At 33.8% G+C, this 21201-nt stretch overlaps 1 protein-coding gene across 5 annotated transcripts in view; it reads left to right on the top strand.

Moving 5' to 3' along the window:
• The window catches only part of tecpr1a (tectonin beta-propeller repeat containing 1a), a 50228-nt gene that overhangs the window by 19383 nt on the left and 9644 nt on the right, over nucleotides 1-21201 (top strand). For 3 of the 5 annotated variants that reach the window (XM_073918351.1, XM_009306680.4, XM_073918352.1), the window contains exons 10-22: nucleotides 1177-1727; nucleotides 4900-5045; nucleotides 5302-5457; nucleotides 9257-9406; nucleotides 9490-9647; nucleotides 13062-13189; nucleotides 13269-13371; nucleotides 13443-13539; nucleotides 13620-13699; nucleotides 15175-15231; nucleotides 16329-16503; nucleotides 18700-18835; nucleotides 19023-19115. In XM_073918351.1, coding sequence (XP_073774452.1) covers nucleotides 1177-1727; nucleotides 4900-5045; nucleotides 5302-5457; nucleotides 9257-9406; nucleotides 9490-9647; nucleotides 13062-13189; nucleotides 13269-13371; nucleotides 13443-13539; nucleotides 13620-13699; nucleotides 15175-15231; nucleotides 16329-16503; nucleotides 18700-18835; nucleotides 19023-19115 — 2030 coding nt within the window. Of the gene's footprint in view, nucleotides 1-1176; nucleotides 1728-4899; nucleotides 5046-5140; nucleotides 5162-5301; nucleotides 5458-9256; nucleotides 9407-9489; nucleotides 9648-13061; nucleotides 13190-13268; nucleotides 13372-13442; nucleotides 13540-13619; nucleotides 13700-15174; nucleotides 15232-16328; nucleotides 16504-18699; nucleotides 18836-19022; nucleotides 19116-21201 lie in introns of all 5 variants that reach the window. The other 2 variants (XM_021480289.2, XM_021480288.2) reach the window with 1 other exon arrangement.

Below are 21201 nucleotides of genomic sequence, written 5' to 3'. Positions count from 1 at the left end.
GTACGGTATTTATTGAATCATTTACAGGATAAACAAAACTTATGAAAATACTCCAAAAAAGTGCCAAAAGTGTCAATGACATACAAATTAGCCATCTATCTGTAAGCTTTGAAACAGGAACTTCAATTTTAATAACAAAAAATTATTAAACCATGTAAAAAAATTAGTATTGTTGAAAACTCATCACATTCAACATTTAATCACTCAATCACTTACATAGAGATGGGTTTTAAGGAAAACTATTAAATAAATTTAATCTGGTAAAAGCTGGGATCTCTGGGCATTTACAATGTCCCCTGCAACAGAAAAAAAGTCTCATTTGGGACTGAGGTTTCTGGGACAGAGATATGACTTGGCCCAGGTTGACAGCAGTAGGTAACATTGTGCATTGACTTTCCCCACTTGAGAGGACAAGCCGTGAGTAAGATAGAGGTCTCTTTGCGGTACAAGTCAATGTCTGCATCAATCTGAACAGTGTGCTGTGTTTCTGCAGTCCCCATGACTGTTATTAGTCGTATTCCCCAACTTGCAGGAGCGTGCACACATAGGGCTCAACCTGTGCAGTGCACATGCCCTTTTTAGTCTTGGATAGAAAATGCCCATCCAAAATGATCAAAAGTGCCCCTGCGACGCGACACACCCTCCTTCCCACCCTTCAGTATGCGCGCTCAACCCCCCTATCCCCTCCCCGCTTTACAGTACGCGCGCGACAACACAGCTGATCAGAACGCGCGCGACAACACCCACTAGGTTCAATTATTTCCAGCTCTTTTTCATCCCTTCTACAAGCAGCACACTCCATTTCCGTATTACTGGATCTGTAGTGACAACAGACCGCAAAGGATGATGGCCACGCCTGGGCTGATGGAAATTGTAGTTTCCGCTACCTCCCGTTCGCTTCATTCGCCTGAGCAAATTTTCTCAGAAGACCTATAGTTTTACCGTGTCATGCGACACCGGTAATATCGAAAAAAATTGCTATTGCGGTATGACGGTGTTACATCCCTAATATATATATATATATATATATATATATATATATATATATATATATATATATATATATATATATATATATATATATATATATATATAGTTTTCTTAATTACACATACATCTGTGTCTTCATGATTCTAAGCAAACCTCACATGTTTTTTTCTTCTCTACACCGCCTAGTGCCGGTTGTTTCTTTGGTGGCGAGGTGCGTCTGCAGTCCCAGGCATCAATGTTGAGTGATGCAGACGCTGAGACTGACCCTGCTGCAGGTGAAGTTGTCCCAGCACCTGAGATGGGAGACGCCCCTAAACCACGTATACCCAAAGTGACTAGCGACAGCTTCATCTCAGAGCTTGTGTCTGATCGTGAAGGTCAAATAAGTCGGCGCGACGTCCCTTCAGCCAGCCCTTCTATTCCTGAAGAAGAGCAGCCAGAAAAAGAGGTGGATGACCGGGTTTCTCCAGCTCAGGTTCTGTCTCCTAGTCAGTCAGGTGGAGTGGATCCTCAGTGGAGCAATGTGGACCTGGAGGAAGCCCAGACTCATCTCGCATCAGGAGCTGGAGGAGACGCAGCTGAAACCTCCAGCCTGTCTTCTGTAGCCACCTATAATTTGGCTGTAGAGGAGCCTTATGGGGCAGATGAGCATCCAAAGTGGGCCTGGATCAGCGGTGGAGGATGTTTGGTTGAATGTCACTCACAGCTCAATTGGTTCAACTCATCTACATCTACAAGTGAGTCATTTTTTACATGCATGTGTAATATATTTTTCAAAATATATGTTAGGCTCATGTTATATGTTAGATGAAATATAAATTGCAGGGCTTCCCACACATAGGCTTTACTTGGACGGGCCGCCCAGATATATTTACGGCCGCCCAAGTATATTTAATGACACTTTTTACTATTATTATCATTCTTTAACACTTTTTTTTTTTAATTCACCCAATATAACCAAACATCTGCAATCGATTAAGCAAAGGAAAAACTTCTCCTTTTTAACCGTTTTAACCTTTAACATTTCCACAGGTAATCTCACAAGCTCTGCAGAGACCCAAAGAGACGCGACTTTTTAAGAGATTTCTAAATCTCCCAAAATGTCTTGGATTCCACTTTTGCTTTCGCTTTCTAAAGCCGTCATTTTGCGATTTTACATTACCTAATTATTTAAGCCCACTTTGCTTGGCTTTGCAGCTGACTGTGTACACACAGTCACAAGAGTGAGAAAAACATTAAATAATTCATTCTTTAATCTAAATGACTCCAAAAAAAATTTTATACTTATAAAGGACTGGCTACAAAATATATGGACACCATTAGTAATGGTTAATCAACACGTTTGCCTTATTTAAATCTACATGTTTTAATCTTGTCATTATTATAACTTTTTAGGGATATTGTATTTTTTTATTACTTGTTCTATCATTTATTTCTCATTTGCTGAATATTTTAACAATTTTATTATGTCAATATTATACATATTTTATACATATGCAAAACTCTTTGGCATTCAAGTTTGTTTGGGACTTGAAAGAAAGAGAGATCCAGATTTCACCTGTTAGTGGGTGCACATGGCTCCTGAATAGCATAAAAGTAAGAGAAATATTGTATTTCTTTTTAATTTGAAGTCTTTTTTTACTTTAACCCATTAAAAAGAAGCAGTGTATAACACTGTCATAGTAAATAAAATGATTGTTCTGTTAAATTATTGTTCTATTGTTAAAAATGAAATTATGTTTTGTTTGTCGCATACAGTATCGTTAAATATTTTTTGTTGTGTGGGTTAACTGTGTGTTTCATACCAGCCATCACCGCAAGTATATTTCAAACCTGTGGGAATTGCATAAATATTTTATGCTCTGAATAAAAACGTTTTGTTTGTTTTAGATTTTGAAGAAATGTCATCAGTTGTTTGTGGAACAAAGCAAAAATGGTGTTTTCTCAAACTCATAACTAGGGCCAGACAGAATCTGTTAACATTTTTGCTATTTCTACTGATAATTTTGTAAAAAATCTGCCTATTTATGCGAAATGATTTTAGCAGTATTGTAACTAAAAGACTAAAATATGAAATAAAAAATAATAGATAAAACTTTAGTTTAATGTTATCAATGCGAATCCAATTAGTTTCACTTATTTGATAAACAAAGCATGTCTTTCATATAATATATCTACTAAAATAGATATAAATCAGACAGAATGAAGTTGTTTGAAAATGTAAAAATACAGATTTTTGTTGTGTGGTTTGTGTTTAAAGTAAGGCTGTAGAATATACAGTCTGTTAAATATAAAATCATAATGTCTATGCTGGGAAGTCAAGACAAAAATATTTTTCAGGTTTCGATCAGGTTTTTTTGCCCTCGAGTCCAAGTCTGAGTCTGAGTCATTTGATTTTTAGTATCTGCTGATACTGAAACCCGATCCGATAATTCTATAATACATAAAAAGAAAAAAGAAAAACAGCGAAGAAACAGATCTACAATTTTCCTTTTTTTTTGTAATTTTACCTTATTTTAACATTTAACAGTTCTTTTAACAAATGAATCACTTCTGTGAGATAGCTTTACAAATAAGTAATAAATAACCAAATTCTTCACTTTTGGACTTGAGTGCAACTGTAAACATAAATATAAATCTAATATAAAAACAAACAGCACCTCAACTTAAAACACCTGGCGGGCAATCCCAAGTTTACATATCTCAGAGTTTGGGAATGTTGTTGTCATCAACTTTGTAATACCTCCAGTACACAGGTATACTCGTGCTTTCCGCTTCAAGCGGCTTCTGTGTCCTACCTTGTTGGCATTTAACCAATAGCGTCTCTACAACAAAATGATGTCATGCTGAACGCATTGCTGTTTCTCTTTTAAGTCAAGAAGGAGGTCTAAATCAAAAAACTATAGATGTGTTAAAAAATAATGAGAATATATATATATATATATATATATATATATATATATATATATATATATATATATATATATATATATATATGCTCGAAAATGTCTTTGTCAGTGTTTTCAAACTATTATATTCAAATTACCAAAGTCACACAAGTACCAATTTCACATCTGTCACATCCATAATGGAAAAGTGTCACATCCTTAACAAAGCTTTTCCCTCATAAATACAAAACTATCAAATAAAATAAAACCAATAATTTTTATTCTGTATTAAGTCAACTCTTATCCTTTTGATTAGCATTATTTATTTTGGGTTGTGCAGTTTAGTTCACAGACTTTTTACAAAGTATGTTATATACTGTAAACTCGCAAACTTTTTTGTCACATCCATAACGCATGTTTATTTTGCTCATTTAAAATATAAAAAATGTTTACAGATGGATTTTTTCTGATCCTATAACTCTGTGGTTAGTTGTTTTGAAAAATTTAAACAGTTGCTTTAATATAATGTTAATGTTTACTTTCTATGTGAATTAATATTTTGAGTTTTTACTGCAAATATCACATCCATAACGCTGGAATTGCACATATATATTAGGGTGCTGATTGGGAGGTAACGTCCGATTCCGACTGAGTCTGAAATGTGGCCCGATTTCCAATCACATTTCAGACTCAATCGTATCGGTACATCTCTAATTTTGACATATTTTTCCAAAATAAAAAGAGTTAAAATTTCACATGAGGGCTTATAATTTTGCCATCAGCTCTTTATCTATGGAAGCTTTTTTCTTCAGTGGAAAAAATATGGAACCCTTAAAGTTAGCTTTACAAGTGTTTGTATGTTTTTGTGCTTTCAAGTCATGTCAGAAAGATTGCATTCAAAACAATGCAATTTGAATCCAGAATGACTAATAGTCAGGTGCAACTCTCCGTGAAAAATAAAGTAATTGAATTTGCTGCATCACCTTGTCCCTGACCGTGTGAAATATGATTGTCTCCTCAGCCCTGAACTCCTCCATGCAGGCCATGTCTTTCTCCATCACACCTGCTCAAACGGCAGCATGGCGTAAACAGATATTTGAGCAGCTGAGCGAGCGCTCCAAGAGAGAAATGGAGAATTTCATGCATTATGAGCAGGCCATTGAACAGGTAGTGCTCTCGCATCAGTCAGCTCACCTCACCTGATATTTATGATCAAGTACTAACCCGGTTTGCCACTTATCTTTTTCTTTTATTATATCCAGACTGTCATTGATAATGCAACAGTAAGTCCACCAAGAGTTAGACTTGGTAGACCAGCTTGGTAGCACAAAAGAGTTATCCATAGAAAACCCATTTATTAGCTTTAAACCTTTTAAAAAAACTTGTGATTTCTATCACACTGAGATTGTTGTGTTTCTCACAGTCTGTGTGGGTGAAGAAGGGCACCATGCAGTGGTGGAGAGACTGGAAGCCTCATAAATGGGTGGATGTTCAGTTTGCACTGGAGCAGTTTTCAGGAGCAGAGGGGAACAAGGATGGGATTCTGTTTATCTACTACACCTTCAATGATGAGAAGAAGGTAATCTCTCACACAGATGACCAGGGGTGTTTAATATTTATCGTTTATCATAATATTGAAATTGATGTTTTAAAAATGTCATTTGAACTTATTAATTATCTCACGATTTCAGTTGTGTTATTTGTTTTATTATTTTCTTTTTTTTTTAAGGAAAAGAAAATTTACATGCAATACAACAGTAAACATTACAGTTTCCTTTCTTTCCTTTATTTAAGCCCCACACCAAAACCTGAAAATCCCAAGGTGGCTTAAAGTAATTTAGGTCAAATACAATAATTGCATAGTCTGGAGTCATGCATGCTGTTACATAACAGTGATGATGGAAAATAAATTAATAATAATAAAATATTATAAAAATATTATATAAATAAACGGGAATAAAACAAATATAGTGTAGACATAGTGTTGTTATTTTTCTGTTTTGGCTGTTAAGATAAGGGCTGAACGATTAATCAGTGTTACAATTTGAAAAGTTGGCATTAGACAAAGACTGCAATATAATGCGATATAAACGTTTTTCCGTAACACTTTACAATAAGGTTCATTAGTTAATGCATTTACTAACATGAACTAATCATGAACAACACATGTACAGCATTTATTAATCATAATTGAACATTTACTAAAGCATTATTAACATCCAAGTCCATGCTTATTAACATTAGTTAATGCACCATGAGTTAACATGAACTAACAATAAACTACTGTATTTTCATTAACTAACGTTAACTAACATGAACAAATACAGTAGTAAATGTATTGTTTATTGTTTGTTCCCGTTAGTAAATGCATTCATTAACTAATGAACTTTATTGTAAAGTGTGACCCATTTTTCTACTTTATTCGAGAGCAAATGTATGACTGTCCTCTTTGTGTGACAGGCTTATTTTACTGCACAATATGCTTTTCTTACTTAGATTTTTGTCTTGTGTCTTGTCCATATCTAAAAATTCTTAAATAAATAAGCATTTTCTAGACAAGCAAAAATTTTGTCATGTTTTCAGAAATAAGAAATCCAAATTACAAGAATTTTTGTATTTAAAACAAGCAAAATAATCTGCCAATAGACTAAGTAAAATACTGTTTTTCCAAGCAAAAACAAAATGCACTACGACCAATTTTGTTTACCCTTTTGTTTACCCAGTCTCCCCTAACACAGGGAGAGCATCCAAACTCCACACAAAAATGCCAACTGGCCCTTCTTGCTCTGAGGTGACAGTGCTAACCACTGAGCCACCATGCCGCTGACTTGTGATAATTAATGTGTGTTAATCAATTTTGAGGTCATTTGTTGAGGCAAGTTTACTATTATTGCTGATAAAAAATAGCAATTTTTTAGTACTTTAATATACTTACATTAGCTGTTGAAAATGTAAAACCTATTTGTTATAAAAGTTTGAGTTTAATATGTTATGTGGTTAGTTTTGACTAGAATGCTTTGGACTTTCTTTTATCAAAATGCATCAATGCTTAACATAAAAAAAATTAATTAAAATGTGTCACACTTTTTACAAACATATTAAGCAGCATACCTGCTTTCAACATTGTAAATAATAATAATAAATGTTTCTTAAAGTGTACATTAGGGTTGGGTATCGTTTTTTTTTTTTCCGATACCGGTTCTAAATCGATACTTTTAAAATGATACCGGTGCCAAAACGATGCCTGAACCGATACTTTTTAGCCACAAAATGATGGTGGATGACTCTATAAAAATCTTTTATTTGACAAAATCTTTTTAAAAAATAATGTTAATATAACAATATAATTAAAGTTTATAGTAAACATCAATTCATATTTTATATATTTCAATTACATTAATACATTTTGTTAAATCATTTGTTGGTTAGCATAAACTTAAGATTTGCATTATGAAATTACATTAGCTTACTATTAACCTGTGGGGGGCGGGCAGGGGCCACATACTTTTAGGAGCACATTTTAACATATGTATCACAAAATACTTATAAAACATTATTCAAAGTCTTTTTTGTTCATGCATCACTCAGCAGTCTTCAAAAACAAGCTAATTAAATAACTCAAACTCAAAATAATTTTCCTTGTTAATTTATTTGACAAGTTACTTTGTTCTGGTGTAGGATAACACATTTCTAACATTCAAGTACATCAGGGAACATTGTTGCACCTGTAAACTTTAACAGATTTTTACCATTTGTTTCTGAAATAATGTTTTTGAAAATTTTTACAGTGTTTCCTAAAAAAAATTATAAGTCATATTTCTTATTGTTTATTTCGTGAATAAAAGCTGTTTTTTATTTAAATAAAAATAATGTCAGTATTATTAGCCTCCCTAAGAAATATTTACTGTATATTTTTTATATACACAACAAATCAGTTACAAATTAATTTTACTAATTATTTCAACTTTCGTAGTTAACTGATTAAGTCTAAATTACACTTTAATCTTAATAAAAGATTATAAGATACTCAAAGGGACTTTGTCTATATACAACTGTCTTGCAAAATAACTAGTAAAATATTATGCACTGACTTTCACCATATAGAAGATAAAACAGTAGATATTAGAAATGAGTTAGTTAAACTATTGTTTAAAAATGTGTTGTAAATAAATCATTTGTTGAAGACTGAAATCAAAAATAAATAAAGGTAAAACTAAACGAGTTGATTATGACTTACATAAGCGTGACTGAAAACTACATTTGATCAATGTGTTACATCTGTTTTGTGGTACTTGCCGACTGTTTGTAAGTTTAAGACTGCAATTCCTAACGTGAAGCTATGTACACTAGATTTCTAATTAATAAAAGACTCTGCACAGCCGAGGACTTCCTATAATAAAAGTGTTAAAATCGCTATTAAAACAGAAGTCTAATATCATCAACAGTGGACATTTTGATAGTGTTTCACAACTGAAGTTTAATTTTTTTATTACCTGTGTCAATTTGGGCATCAACTTCTGACGAATGTGGGGAACTGATGCGCTCAGCACTGCACAGAGAGAGCAAGTTCTGCGAAAGCAGAGGATGTACCCGAGGTAGCGATTGCACGTGAAACCTAGAGCACGCAAGAGAGGCATTCCTCTGCCTTTGAGCCCTCAAATGTGTCAAAAAGTTTTACATGTTTCTCCCTTACACGCAAGTTTTGTGAAGTACGTTGCTGTGTCAGAATCCTTGCATGTAAAATATGCTTTAGAATGCTTAGTTTAAACAAATTTGATGAACACGATCATGCGTGTTGATCTGAAGAGTGTCGCTCTCGCTCACTGAAAAACCAGGCTGAATGCGATGTACTACACGTGTTGCGTGCGTCTGTTCCCTAAGCAACAATACCAATCACCTGATATCGCCTGTGCGTTTTCCTCAAAGTTGTTTAGAATTAAATGTTTAGTGATGGTGTGACATAGTGCCTATGTGTGCCTTTCATGCACCCCTTTGATGCTTCTTTCGTGCTTGTAGCAGAACCGAAATTAGGCACCGAAATTCATATGCTGATTTGATCCGGTACATACCAGTTACCAAGGTACCGGTGCTATAATGGCACCAGGTTTCAGTACCCAACCCTAGTGTACATTGTAAATTTAAATGAATCTTTAATTGTATAAATATTAATTGTTCAAGTAATGCATTCTTGAGTGCAGGTAAGCATAAAAGACTTCTTTCTAAAACATAAAAAATATTATCAACTTAAAATTTTGATTGGCACTGAGAAAACTACAGTACTAGTAACATGATTTTATATGTTCAATATTGACTCCTTTTATTAATTCAGTGCTTTATTTGCCTTTGCTTTAAATCTTTTCTGCTCCTCCTCTGTCCAGTATCTTCATGCGTTCATTAATGAAGTGACGATCCTGGTGCCGGTACTGAATGAGTCCAAACACACGTTTGCCATCTATACAGCAGAGCGAACCAAACAGAGGTGGCCCATTCGCTTGGCTGCGGCAACTGAGCTGGAGATGTACGACTGGGTGAGCAGAGTACATGAGTTATGGGAAACACAACAAATTGTCAGTACCTTGCTGTTTGACTGACTCTTTATTCATGCAATCAGCTGGCCCTTCTCAGCGTGTCCTGCTGCGACTCCAGAGGTATTCAGGGCCCTCCTTGCAAACAGGCCATCTGGTCTGTCACCTGTAAAGGGGACGTCTTTGTGAGCGAACCAACGAAGGAACTAGAGGCATCTCCCTATCCTACAGCCTGTGATCAGATGTAAGAATCACATAACTCATTTATTTTATGTGAAAAAGTTTGCTGTAATTAGGTGAATCTGTAATAAGGAATTTATTTATTTATTTAAAAGGTGCCATAGAATGACAGTGTATGTTTGTGTGTGTGTGTGTGTGTGTGTGCGTGCGTGCGTGCGTGCGTGCGTGTGTGTGTGTGCGTGTGTGTATAGATATATATATATATGAGCAATATCACACTCTTAGCAGTGCGATATGGCTGTATATCGGCACTGGTGGGAGGTGTGCGTTGGCACAAGACCGAGTGCCTTAGTGCCCCCACCAGTGCCGATACACAGCCATATTGCACTGCTAAGAGTGTGATATTGTGTTTATACAACAGTTTGACAGCCTAATTGTGTATATAAAAACAAAATCAAACATGGAGGGTCTCAAAAACCCTTTTGTATGAGGAACTACTTTCCTCTGCGTTGGATTCAAATCATAAGCTGACAGTTAAACAACTGAGCAAGCATCTTTTAAACTTTAGATCTGTAGTGTCTGCTTTTTGCTGGCTGGATATGGGCGGAGTAATACACAAAGGATGAAGAGGCTGTACGAGTGCTGATATTACTTAAATATATCATGGCTATCAGCCAATCAGATTTGAGAACCAGACAGAACTGTTGTTTATATATATATATATATATATATATATATATATATATATATATATGTATGTATGTATGTATGTATGTATGTATGTATGTATGTATGTATGTATGTATGTATGTATGTATGTATGTATGTATGTATGTATGTATGTATGTATGTATGTATGTATGTATGTATGTATGTATGTGTATATATATATATATATATATATATATATATATATATATAAGGATAGCTGGATACAGTTTTTTGTATGTTTGTAATGAGGCAACAAGCACGTGCAGATTGCTGACTATAAGTGTCTAATACACGTTTATGTATCATGTCATATCACTCAGCTCTTACTGTCATTTTTCTGGAGTCAAAGGATGCCAATAAATAAATAAAAACTCATCTGTTTTTTTGCAGAGGTTGATATCAATTCCTGCCTTTGTTTTACTATACATTAAAATCACAAAATTCAGCTAATTATTGGCTAAATTTTAGTTACAAAGGGGAAGACAAAGATATTTTTAATCCACAACATAACTCAAGAAGCAAGTTTAATTACATTTTATTTTATTAACTCTCTCCTTCTAACTTAAATAGACCTCTCTACCACTTCAGTTGAAAAGATTGTGATTTAACAAGAAATCTACTCAATTTGTAAAAATATTTCTTGACGTGACCTTTCCAAATATAGTCAAATCTGAGCTTTTTTCTAGGGGTAATTCCTGTGGCTATAAATGAGCATAAAAAAGATTTTCTGGATAGGTTTTGCACTTGCGTAAGCCACATACGTAGCTGCTATGTGCAGTTAAAGTCAGAATTATTAGCCCCTTTGTTTTTTTCCCCTAATTTCTGTTTAACGCAGAGAAATTAGTTTTAACACATTTCTAAACATTATAGTTTTAATAACTAATTTCTAATAACTGATTTATTTTTTTTGTTTGCTTTATTTTATTATTTTACTAGATATTTTTGAAGACACTTCTATACAGCTTAAAGTGACATTTAAGCCCTAACTAATTAGTTAATTAGGTTAACTAGGCAGGTTAGGGTAATTAGGCAAGTTATTGTAAAACGATGGCTTGTTCTTGACTATTGGAAAAAATATAGCTTAAAGGGGCTAATCATTTTGACCTAAAAATGGTGTTTAAATCAATTACTTTTATTCTAGCCAAAATAAAACAAATACCAAAAGAAAACATATTATCAGACATACTGTGAAAATTTCTCTGTTCATTTGGCAAATACAGTACTTAAAAAAAGACACACAAAAAATTAAATGGGGCTAATAAATCTGAATTCAACTGTAGATATCAGAGAACAATGTAACATATTGAATCAATGCACTTTTAAAGAATACAGTGGACTATGGTGTTAAATTCATAAAAGTTCCTTTTATAAAAGACTTCAAGCGCAGCTTTTGTCAGAATTTAATCTATGATTGATTCTATACTAAATTTATTAAAAGTTTTAAAGTTAAGACTAAACAAACCACTATAGGTATTATTCATTAATAATTGCATTATTTTGTATTTGTAGGCACAGGCAAACGTCTCAGAAAAAATACCTGCCTACTTCACAGCACCATATTCATATATGCATATGTACAGTTGAAGTCAGAATTTGTAGCCCCCCTTTCAATTTTTTATTTCCCAAAAGATGTTTAACAGAGCAAGGAAATTTTCACAATATGTCTGATAATGTATTTTCTTCTGAAGAAAGTATTAGTTGTTTTATTTCGGCTAGAATAAAAGCAGTTTTTAATTTTGTCAAAAAAGATTGTAAGGACAAAATTAGTAGCCCCTTTAAGCTATATTTTCTTTTGATAGTCTACATAGATAGTGACTATGTTAGTATACTGTATATATGCATATGCGTATAAAGTAGTTCCTTACCTCAATCATATTGACTGCAGATTACAGGCCTCCAGCTGTACATGCATGTATACAATTTTAGCAATGTAGATTGAAAAAAATAAATCCTAAATCACAACAACAATAAAAAAACGGGTTGAGATATTGTACATATGCATGTCATATTTAAATAATATACTGTACTCTGCTATAATAGATACATTATACCTTCATATCATATATACACACACATCTTAGTCTATACAAATATGCAAAGATACAGTATCTGCATTTAAAAGATAAACCTTGAAGCTTGAGTTGCTTCAAGCTACTTATCTTACTCTTCCACTTTAAATGACATACATTTAAAATGAAATATAAATGTAACAACACATTAATTAATTATATATAATGATTATTGTGTTAAAATGCATAAAATATAACTTTTTAATATGGTTAAAAAGGGCTCTCCCAGAATATGTTCTTTTTTCTGTGGTTTCAGCTGATCCTACATCATTATTTTTTATAAATTTAGAATACATTTTCATATTTCATCAGTTTTTTTTTTTTTTGTGAACACTGATACGCAGATTTTGAGCATAAATTTGCACGTATACAGTATGCTTAGTTAACAATACCCATTGTTCCCCCAGAATAAAATACCCATACACCTCTGTCTGCATATATTCGATACAAAAATTTTAAATGAAATAAATGATATGAAAACAATCTTGTTTTTTAGTATGTGTTTTCATCAGATATTACACAAACAATGCAGTTGTTTGACGAGTAAAAAGTTCAGAAGAATGTGAATTATTTGAAACCTTTAAATCCCCAACTTTTGAACTCGAATGCATTTAAACGAATATCCATTGGCTTCTTTGTTGCCTTATGACACCACATGAAAAATCATTCTGCAAACATCAAATCTTCATTATGTACAGGTTCTGGCGTCAAGTTGGAGGGCATTTGCGCATTGTGGAGTCCAACAGTCTTGGTGTGGTGTGGGGGATCGGCTACGACCACACCGCCTGGGTCCACACTGGAGGTTATGGAGGAGGCTTCTTTCAAGGTAAATGCATCGACTAGTCTCTGTTCTTCTAACCCAGTCTGTGTTTTAATAACGTTACTTGTTTATTTCACACACACAGGTTTGGCAAGCAGCACAGATAACATCTACACACAGACCGATGTCAAGAGTGTTTACATATATGAGAACCAGCGCTGGAATCCTGTCACTGGCTACACTGACAGGTTAATACTGAGCATGATGTTTATCATCCAGAAATATTCAGTATACTCACTGCGCATTGTTTCTCCTCCAGGGGTCTTCCTACTGATCGTTACATGTGGAGTGATGCCTCGGGTCTGAAGGAGTGCACTAAAAACAACACTAAACCTCCCTCTCCACACTGGACTTGGGTTCGACTGCTATTCATTTTCTCCCAATACATAAAGAACTCAATTGCTGTATTTTTGAATACTCCTTTATTTTGTTACAGGTTTCAGAATGGTCTATTGACTATTCTGTAGCAGGAGGGACAGACAGAGAGGGCTGGCAGTATGCAGCTGACTTTCCTGCGTAAGTTATTTTGCTATAAAAGTCCACATCAACCGGAAGTTGCAGAGGTTTATTTTTATTTTAGTTAAAACATTTAGTTATGAAATGAAATGGAATATTAAAGGGTCATGAAACCTCCCTGTTCCAGCAGGGTGTTTTCACACCTTTAGTTTGAAAAAGTCAGGAAAGTGGGTGAGTCCAGCTCTGTTTAGGGAGGAGTGTCAGGGGAGGGAAAGAGGGAAGGTTTTGTATAAAAATGTGAGTTTTCGGTTTGAGCACATGCTAATTTTCACAGAGGCAAAACAAACACAGACGCAGGGGAGAAAAACAGTGACTATATTTATATCAGTAATCAAATTATGTGCCAAATTCTTAATTTATCATCTTTAACTGCAGTTTGGCACTTTCACTTTCACTTTCAGGTAGTGATATTAATATTCTGTAAACTTAACAACTAAATCATTTTTACTAAGGTTTTTTTTTTTTTTTAAATCTGCTGACTATACTAACTTATTTTGCCATCTGAATAAACATAAACAAAGAATACTGATCACACACCTACCAAATCTATAGAGCCAGACAATCAACATGAACTGTAATCGCATTGTTTTTAAAAGAAGACAAGTGGCAAATCCGGATTTCATAATTTCTAGATGCGAAAAGCTCTTAGGTAAAAAATGTTCCCTAAAAACATATTTTTGTCGCGTGTTAGCAGACCACTGTAATCCACACGTGAGTCTAGCTGTGCTCTCATAGCAGGAAATTAAAAAACAAGACCTTCGTTGCGGCACATTTATAAACACAACACTGCCAAGCCATGTAAAAGTCTTCGGTAAAAGTCAGGTAAAAGTCTTCAAATCATGCATATTATTAAAGTTTTACTTCACACACAATAGAGCGCACTGTCTTTCTCATGAATTAATGCTGAAAGCAAAGATGTCATGTTTACGCAACGATCTCATGGCCGTGACAAAGCTTCATAATTTCTTTTCAAACGGGAAGAACAAGTTTCCTCAAAATTATGCAAAAACAACCAGTTTTCCCTTTTTTGTGAAAGATATGTGTCCCAATAGTGTTTTTAGCAGTGTGGGACACATATATGACTGTCAACATCTCAAATGTGTTTTGTTGTTTCATGACCCTTGTGCATCATTATAGCACAATAACGGCTAAGAATATTATGTCTGAAGCCTTCTAATACATTTTGATATACAAAACATTGTTTTTTCAGTGAATAACTTCACTGAATAAATGTTTACTTAAAGGAAAACAATGTGCTCCAGCAAAATAATCATTGTAAAGTTTCATTTCACACAAACTCTCATCACTGATATCCTTTATGCCAATTTGAAGAGCAACTGGTACAATTTAATTTTCATAAAATCAAGCTGAAGTTCAAATGGATGTAATTGCGGGGGTTTGAATACAGCTTACAAAAGTATAGTGTAAGGTACAGTAAATCTTTTCTATTTTTCTGAATGTATTCAATGTTCTAGGTCATACCATGGATATAAAACACTGAAGGATTTTGTCCGCCGCAGACGTTGGGCCAGGTATGTAATAATGTTTAAGTGATGTTTAAGGTAGTTTGTTGGGGTGGGAGTCCTCACAATACGATATTATCACAATACGTGTCATAATACAATATTATTGTGATTTTAAATATATTACGCTATTCTGCTGTATATCGCAATTCATTATCTTTTTCCTGCTGCAAGTTATGTCCCCAAATGAAGATTTGGCAACATCTGTTTTAACATTTTTTTAGTCTATCTCACTTCTGTTTTATTGGTGCAGTGCAAAATGGGATGTTCAAGCAGACAAACTGACCAGCATTTTAATGAAAGCCTGTCAAAAATATTGTATACCTTACCCATCTCAGCAGAAAAAAACAATATTACCATCTGCTGTAGTGGACTGTAAAGAAATGTATTTTTTATTCAACCAAATAGTATAATAAAATATAGGTGATATAGGTGATCAATCTTTGTATCTATATAGGATTGCCATGGGAAAAAAATGTAATACTAAGCCTATAGACCATTTTGAGGGATGTAAAAAATAACATTGGTCCTGACATATTCCTTGTTTTACATTTTAAATGTCCATAGCTCCTGAGAGTCCATAAAGTTCCACATATTTATAAATAATGTTACAAAAGCTGTTATAACATCAAGTTATAACTGAATCACCTCTTGTTACAGATATTAAATAGTTTGACAACAAGCAGGAACTGTTTATGGCCAATGACATCACCATATTAAAAGGGTCTATTGTCAGGAAATTTGGGGATCTGTATCATGCTTAGGTTTTTTTGTTTTTTTGTTATTGAAATACTGAAGATAACTTTATAATCGGGTCCTATTAATTCATTTTGGTTAATTAACAAACAAGCAATATTTTAGCTCATTAAACTTATATAAACATGTTTAAAAACGATTTACAGATAATTGGTTATTAGATAACATTAACATAAAATCAATAGATAATTTAAAGCAGTAAATGTATTTAAAATATTGAGTCAGGCAGTGTATAAAAATATATATAATGTTGCACTACTTCAAAAAATAATAATTTTTATAAAGGAAAGGGAATTATTTACAACATCTTCAATTAATTTCCCATTACTCTTTCTATTCTTTCCCTCTAGAAAGTGTAAACTCACTACAACCGGCCCCTGGCAGGAGGTCCCACCTATACCATTGAGTGACATAACAATCCTGCCTTGTGGGCCGAAGAGCACCGTAGAACAGGTGTCATTATGGGCCATCAGCAACAAGGGAGATGTTTTGTGCCGCCTGGGTGTCACATCACTGACTCCTGGGGTAAGAGACAAGTTCCTCATTTTCTAGACAACCGCTAACTACTCAGCATTTCTGACGTAAATATTTCACAAATACTTTACAAACTGTAAAGACAGTCATTTCATAACGATGAAGATTTTGACTAAAGCAGACTGTTTATGAAACTGTTTATAAAACTTCTTATGAGATAAATATATAGGTTTTAATGATGAGAAAGCAGATATTCCTGCAAAACTGACTTTCAGCCTGCATATTTCAGAGTTAGTTGTCAGATGTAAGTAACAACTAAAGTAATCTATAAGTTCAAAGAAAACAAAAATAATTAGTTTAGATATTAAGTTGTGTGTAACAAAATGAAATGACACAGGGAAAAAGTATTGAAAACATGAAGAAAGGGCGGTGTAAAGGGCATGGAAAGCCCAGACAGCAGTTGAAATCTCTCAGTTGTTAAAACATAACACCATCTTTTGTTTAAATGTAAATAAATAGTTACCAGATGATGAATAGTGATGGGAAGTTCGGATCATTTTACTGACTCTGACCTTTGAGTCTGGTTCATTAAAATGAACAAATCTTTTTTTTAAGTCATTTTGTTTAATTTGCCAAAATATTATTAAAATGTTACAAGATTCTTCCAAAGTCATCTACAACTACACCAAACGTTGATCATTCTACAAGCAAGTCATAACTAGAATGCTAAAAGAGAAAGAGAAAATAATCATTTATTGTTTACCTGCTCTTTTTTCTATGATTTTGTCAGCTCACTTCTTCTGACAGGTCTTCATATTTGACTGGTTGGTTCACATTACACAGACAGTCCATATAAGCTTAACCAATGCACACAGTCTGAACCGAAAAAAGCCATGATTAGTTTATCTTTTGAGTCTTTGGGTTTTTGAGTTGTTAGTTCATCGGGTGACAGCATGTAAAGATAGATGGCTCAAACCAGAGGACTCGAGAAATGAACGGATAAAAAAAAAAATTCTGGCTTTAAATGCATTTGACTGGCTCCTGCCTTTCACAAGATAAAAGAATGACTCAAAACCGAGGACTAGAGAAATGAACAGATCAAATCTTTTTCTTGCTCTGACTGCATGTATTTGGCTTCTGTCTTTGACGTGATGAACGAACGACTCAAATCCGATAGAGGACTCGAAAAAAGTACTAGTCTTCTACTCCACATGCACAAATGTGCGCATGCCCGAATAAATCACTCATTAAATGAATCTTTTTTATGACTCAAGAATGATCGTTCTTGAGTCATACTAAAGGGTCATTCAAAGTTAATGAATCGTTCAAGAATGACCCATTACTAATCCAGTTAATGAAGGAGATTTTTTAAAGCTGATCTGTAAATTGAATCCCCATAATCCAAAATTGGTAATGCTGTTAATTTAACCAAATACTGTTTTGAAGAGTACTTAAAAGAATATCTGTTTCTTGAAAAAAACAAAAACAAATACAGGCTTTAACCCTGTTTGAGCAATTCATTTGTGTTTCAAATGACAGTTTACCATCTAACCAGATTCCAAGATATTTGTAGTCCATCCAATAAGGAAATTGTGGTAAATGAGGTAAATTTATACTAAAAAAAACCTTACAAAAAAAAATACAAAAAAAGTATTGAACACATGAAGAAAGGGTGGTGTAAAGGGCATGGAAAGCCCAGACAGCAGCTGAAATCTCTCAGTTGTTAGAAAGCAACACTATCTCTTGTGTAAATGTAAATTAATATTTCCCAGGCAAGGGTTGCACCAGCTGATCACAAGTTTTTTTTTTTTTAATCACAAATAACAGACAATGCACACAAGCGTAAATGCACATAAAAAACACATGAATCAAAACATTCAACTTTTTTTTAATATCCTACACATTTTATAGCATGTGTTTGTTATGCATAGGTTTTTTTTTTTTTAAATAGCTTTAAAATACATTAATTTATGTTGTCACCTGCGAGACATGCACCGTTGTCCTGCGAGACATGACATTTCGCTCTTCATTGTTATAACAAATTTATCACAAATTTTTCAGAAATTATTTTGTTTTGGTTTATTTGGATTGTTTGGGTTTCCATAAAGCCTTGATGCTGGCCTGGTGTTACAAATGAATGAATAAAGAATAAATCAACTGGACTAACCATACAAATATTTAGCATTGTCCTTGTGAGAGTCTTATCAGAATGATGTAATCCTGACTGATGATGTGGCTTGCTCACAGGGGTCGTCATGGTTACATGTGGGAACTGACCAGCCTTTCAAGTCAATCTCCATAGGTGGCGTTCATCAGGTTTGGGCCATTGCTAAAGACGGCTCTGCATTCTATAGGGGCTCAGTGTCAACCCAAACCCCAGCCGGTGAGAGAATAACCTTCAGACATAAAGCCTGTGTCGTGTGCACATATCGTGTAACCTGATGAATATGCAACAATACACGCTTATCTAGCACAGTACATTTAAATGCAAGTCATGCCTGTCATGCTGATGTTGCAGCATTGCCTAGAAAGTCTCTGTTACAGGATTAATATGGTTGATCTGTTTGCAGGAGACTGCTGGTATCACATACCCTCACCAACAGGACAGAAGCTCAAACAGGTGTCAGTGGGAAGGACGTCTGTATACACAGTTGATGAAAATGGTACACTTATACACAACCCATTGATAAGAAATTGTTAATACATCAGTGATGAATGATCATTTTCAAAAGTAGGGAAGCACTGATGTTAGTAATTTATTGCTGAATGTGTACTCAGATCTGTTTCTGTATCTTTGTGTGTGCAATGTTGCTTTTAAAAGTTGTTGTAGTTTTATGAAATTACTTAATAGAAATAATTGATCATTTTTAGTAGTAATTGACCCTTTGCTAAGCCCCGCCATCCACCTGTTGTTACACCTGTCAAGCTTTCGTGCCTGACATGTCTATTACAATATGTATGTGCCTGTGTTAGGCTTTCCCAGGGATATCATCAGTCATTTTTGGCGAACAGATGAGTTATCTGAGACAGCCAGACCAAAAAAGGTCTGCAGTATAGATTACAGGGGTGTATTCACGATATTATAGCAACCGATTAGAAAATAATTTAATCAAAACTGAAGCTAAAGGCTTGCCGCCTCATACGCTGACCATTTAACATCTTAGTTTATGCATAGCAGGATATGTGAAATATACAAATGATCTAATACTAACTACAGTGGGTGACTCTTGGGCATTACCGCCCTGCCTTGTACCGCCGCCACTCTAAAGGAGTAAGAACGTCTTTTTAGGTATAGCCGCAATTTGCGACTATGCCACCAGGGGGCACAAAGGGACAGGATGCGAACAGACAGAAATAGCGTACACAGTAGCTGTAAATACTCTGCTACTGGTAAATAAAGATGAAACATGAAGCATTATAATTCCTTCAATAATCCTTAAAAGCTTTTTACCAAGCTTTATTATCATTGTTAACTTAAAGTGAAATGAGGATTCATTTTGGAAAGTAAAATTAAAGAAATTTAGGACAAGTAAAATGAAAGTACAAACATACATACAGATTAGTAGGCATAAATAAATAAATAAATAAATAAATAAATAAATAAAGCAGCGCTTTTGCCTAAATATAGAGAGATGTACAGTCTTATTTAAAGCGATAGGACTAAGACAGTCAATAAATAAGCTTTTCATTTACATTTTCATTTACAGTTTTAATTTACATTTTCATTGTTGATTTATATTTTACTATCTCATTTTGTTTTAATTACTGTACATAAATAATAAATAAATAATTTAATAGGCCTAATTATTAATTTAAAGACATTACCAGCAAAACGGTTAGGTGCTATTTTTATATAGGCCTACTATAGTTTAAAAGAAAGCTGCAAAGTGAGTATATTATTTTAATTCTAGAATATATTATTTTAATTAATTTCTTTCAACTCTGGGTTCAGTGCACGCGCGCTGCGCGAGATGAGAAACAGCAAGGCAATATTGACCTTTTAATAGGCTATAGACCACTATAGTATATAATAGATTATATCTATCTATATAACTGTTGCACAGTAGTATTGTAGTATTGCGATACCATGGCTCTAATATACTGGTGGTGCCACTATAGTTTCTAAATGGTAATATCGACATTAACGGTCTAGCTACAATAGATAGTGTTACATGTGGAAAAGTCTCTAAAATGCTCACACATTTGTGCAACAGTAAACCATTTTATTTAAATAGTCTGTGGAGACCTTTTAGATTGCATGTTTTTGATGTTTTAATGTATTTTTCGTCGGTCAGTTATCTACAAAATAAACAAAAAGCAGGAATAAATTTTAGGTTAAGTGGAGTGCAAATAATACTTATTTCAATAATAAGAGAGTCATGAATTAGATTCAAGTAGACCTAATATAACATGTGAAATATAGTATTCCTAACAATTTTCTTTATAATTTGAGTTATGATTTACAGTATCGCATTACTATTTGGTATCGTGATACTTCAGCTGGCATAGAATTGTAAGGTGAATTAATAGTATTGCCCTAGTATATCATCATTTAGTTTTTACATAAAGTGTTGCATTAATCTGCATAAACGTTTTATAGTTTTATAGGCCTAAAATAAACTTCTCAGTTAGATTCAGAGTTATTATTTAAAACACAAAATGTGGGTGTCACAAAATACTTTTTAAACCGATGTTCATTATTATTGTTAGTAGTAGTAGTAGTATTTATTTTAATTAATTTTTTTCATT

This window comes from Danio rerio, chromosome 12, assembly GCF_049306965.1.
Source record: "Danio rerio strain Tuebingen ecotype United States chromosome 12, GRCz12tu, whole genome shotgun sequence".
In the NCBI taxonomy this organism is placed as follows: domain Eukaryota; kingdom Metazoa; phylum Chordata; class Actinopteri; order Cypriniformes; family Danionidae; genus Danio; species Danio rerio.
Note: the sequence above shows the minus strand (reverse complement) of the source record. Positions and strands in the feature narration are given on the sequence as shown.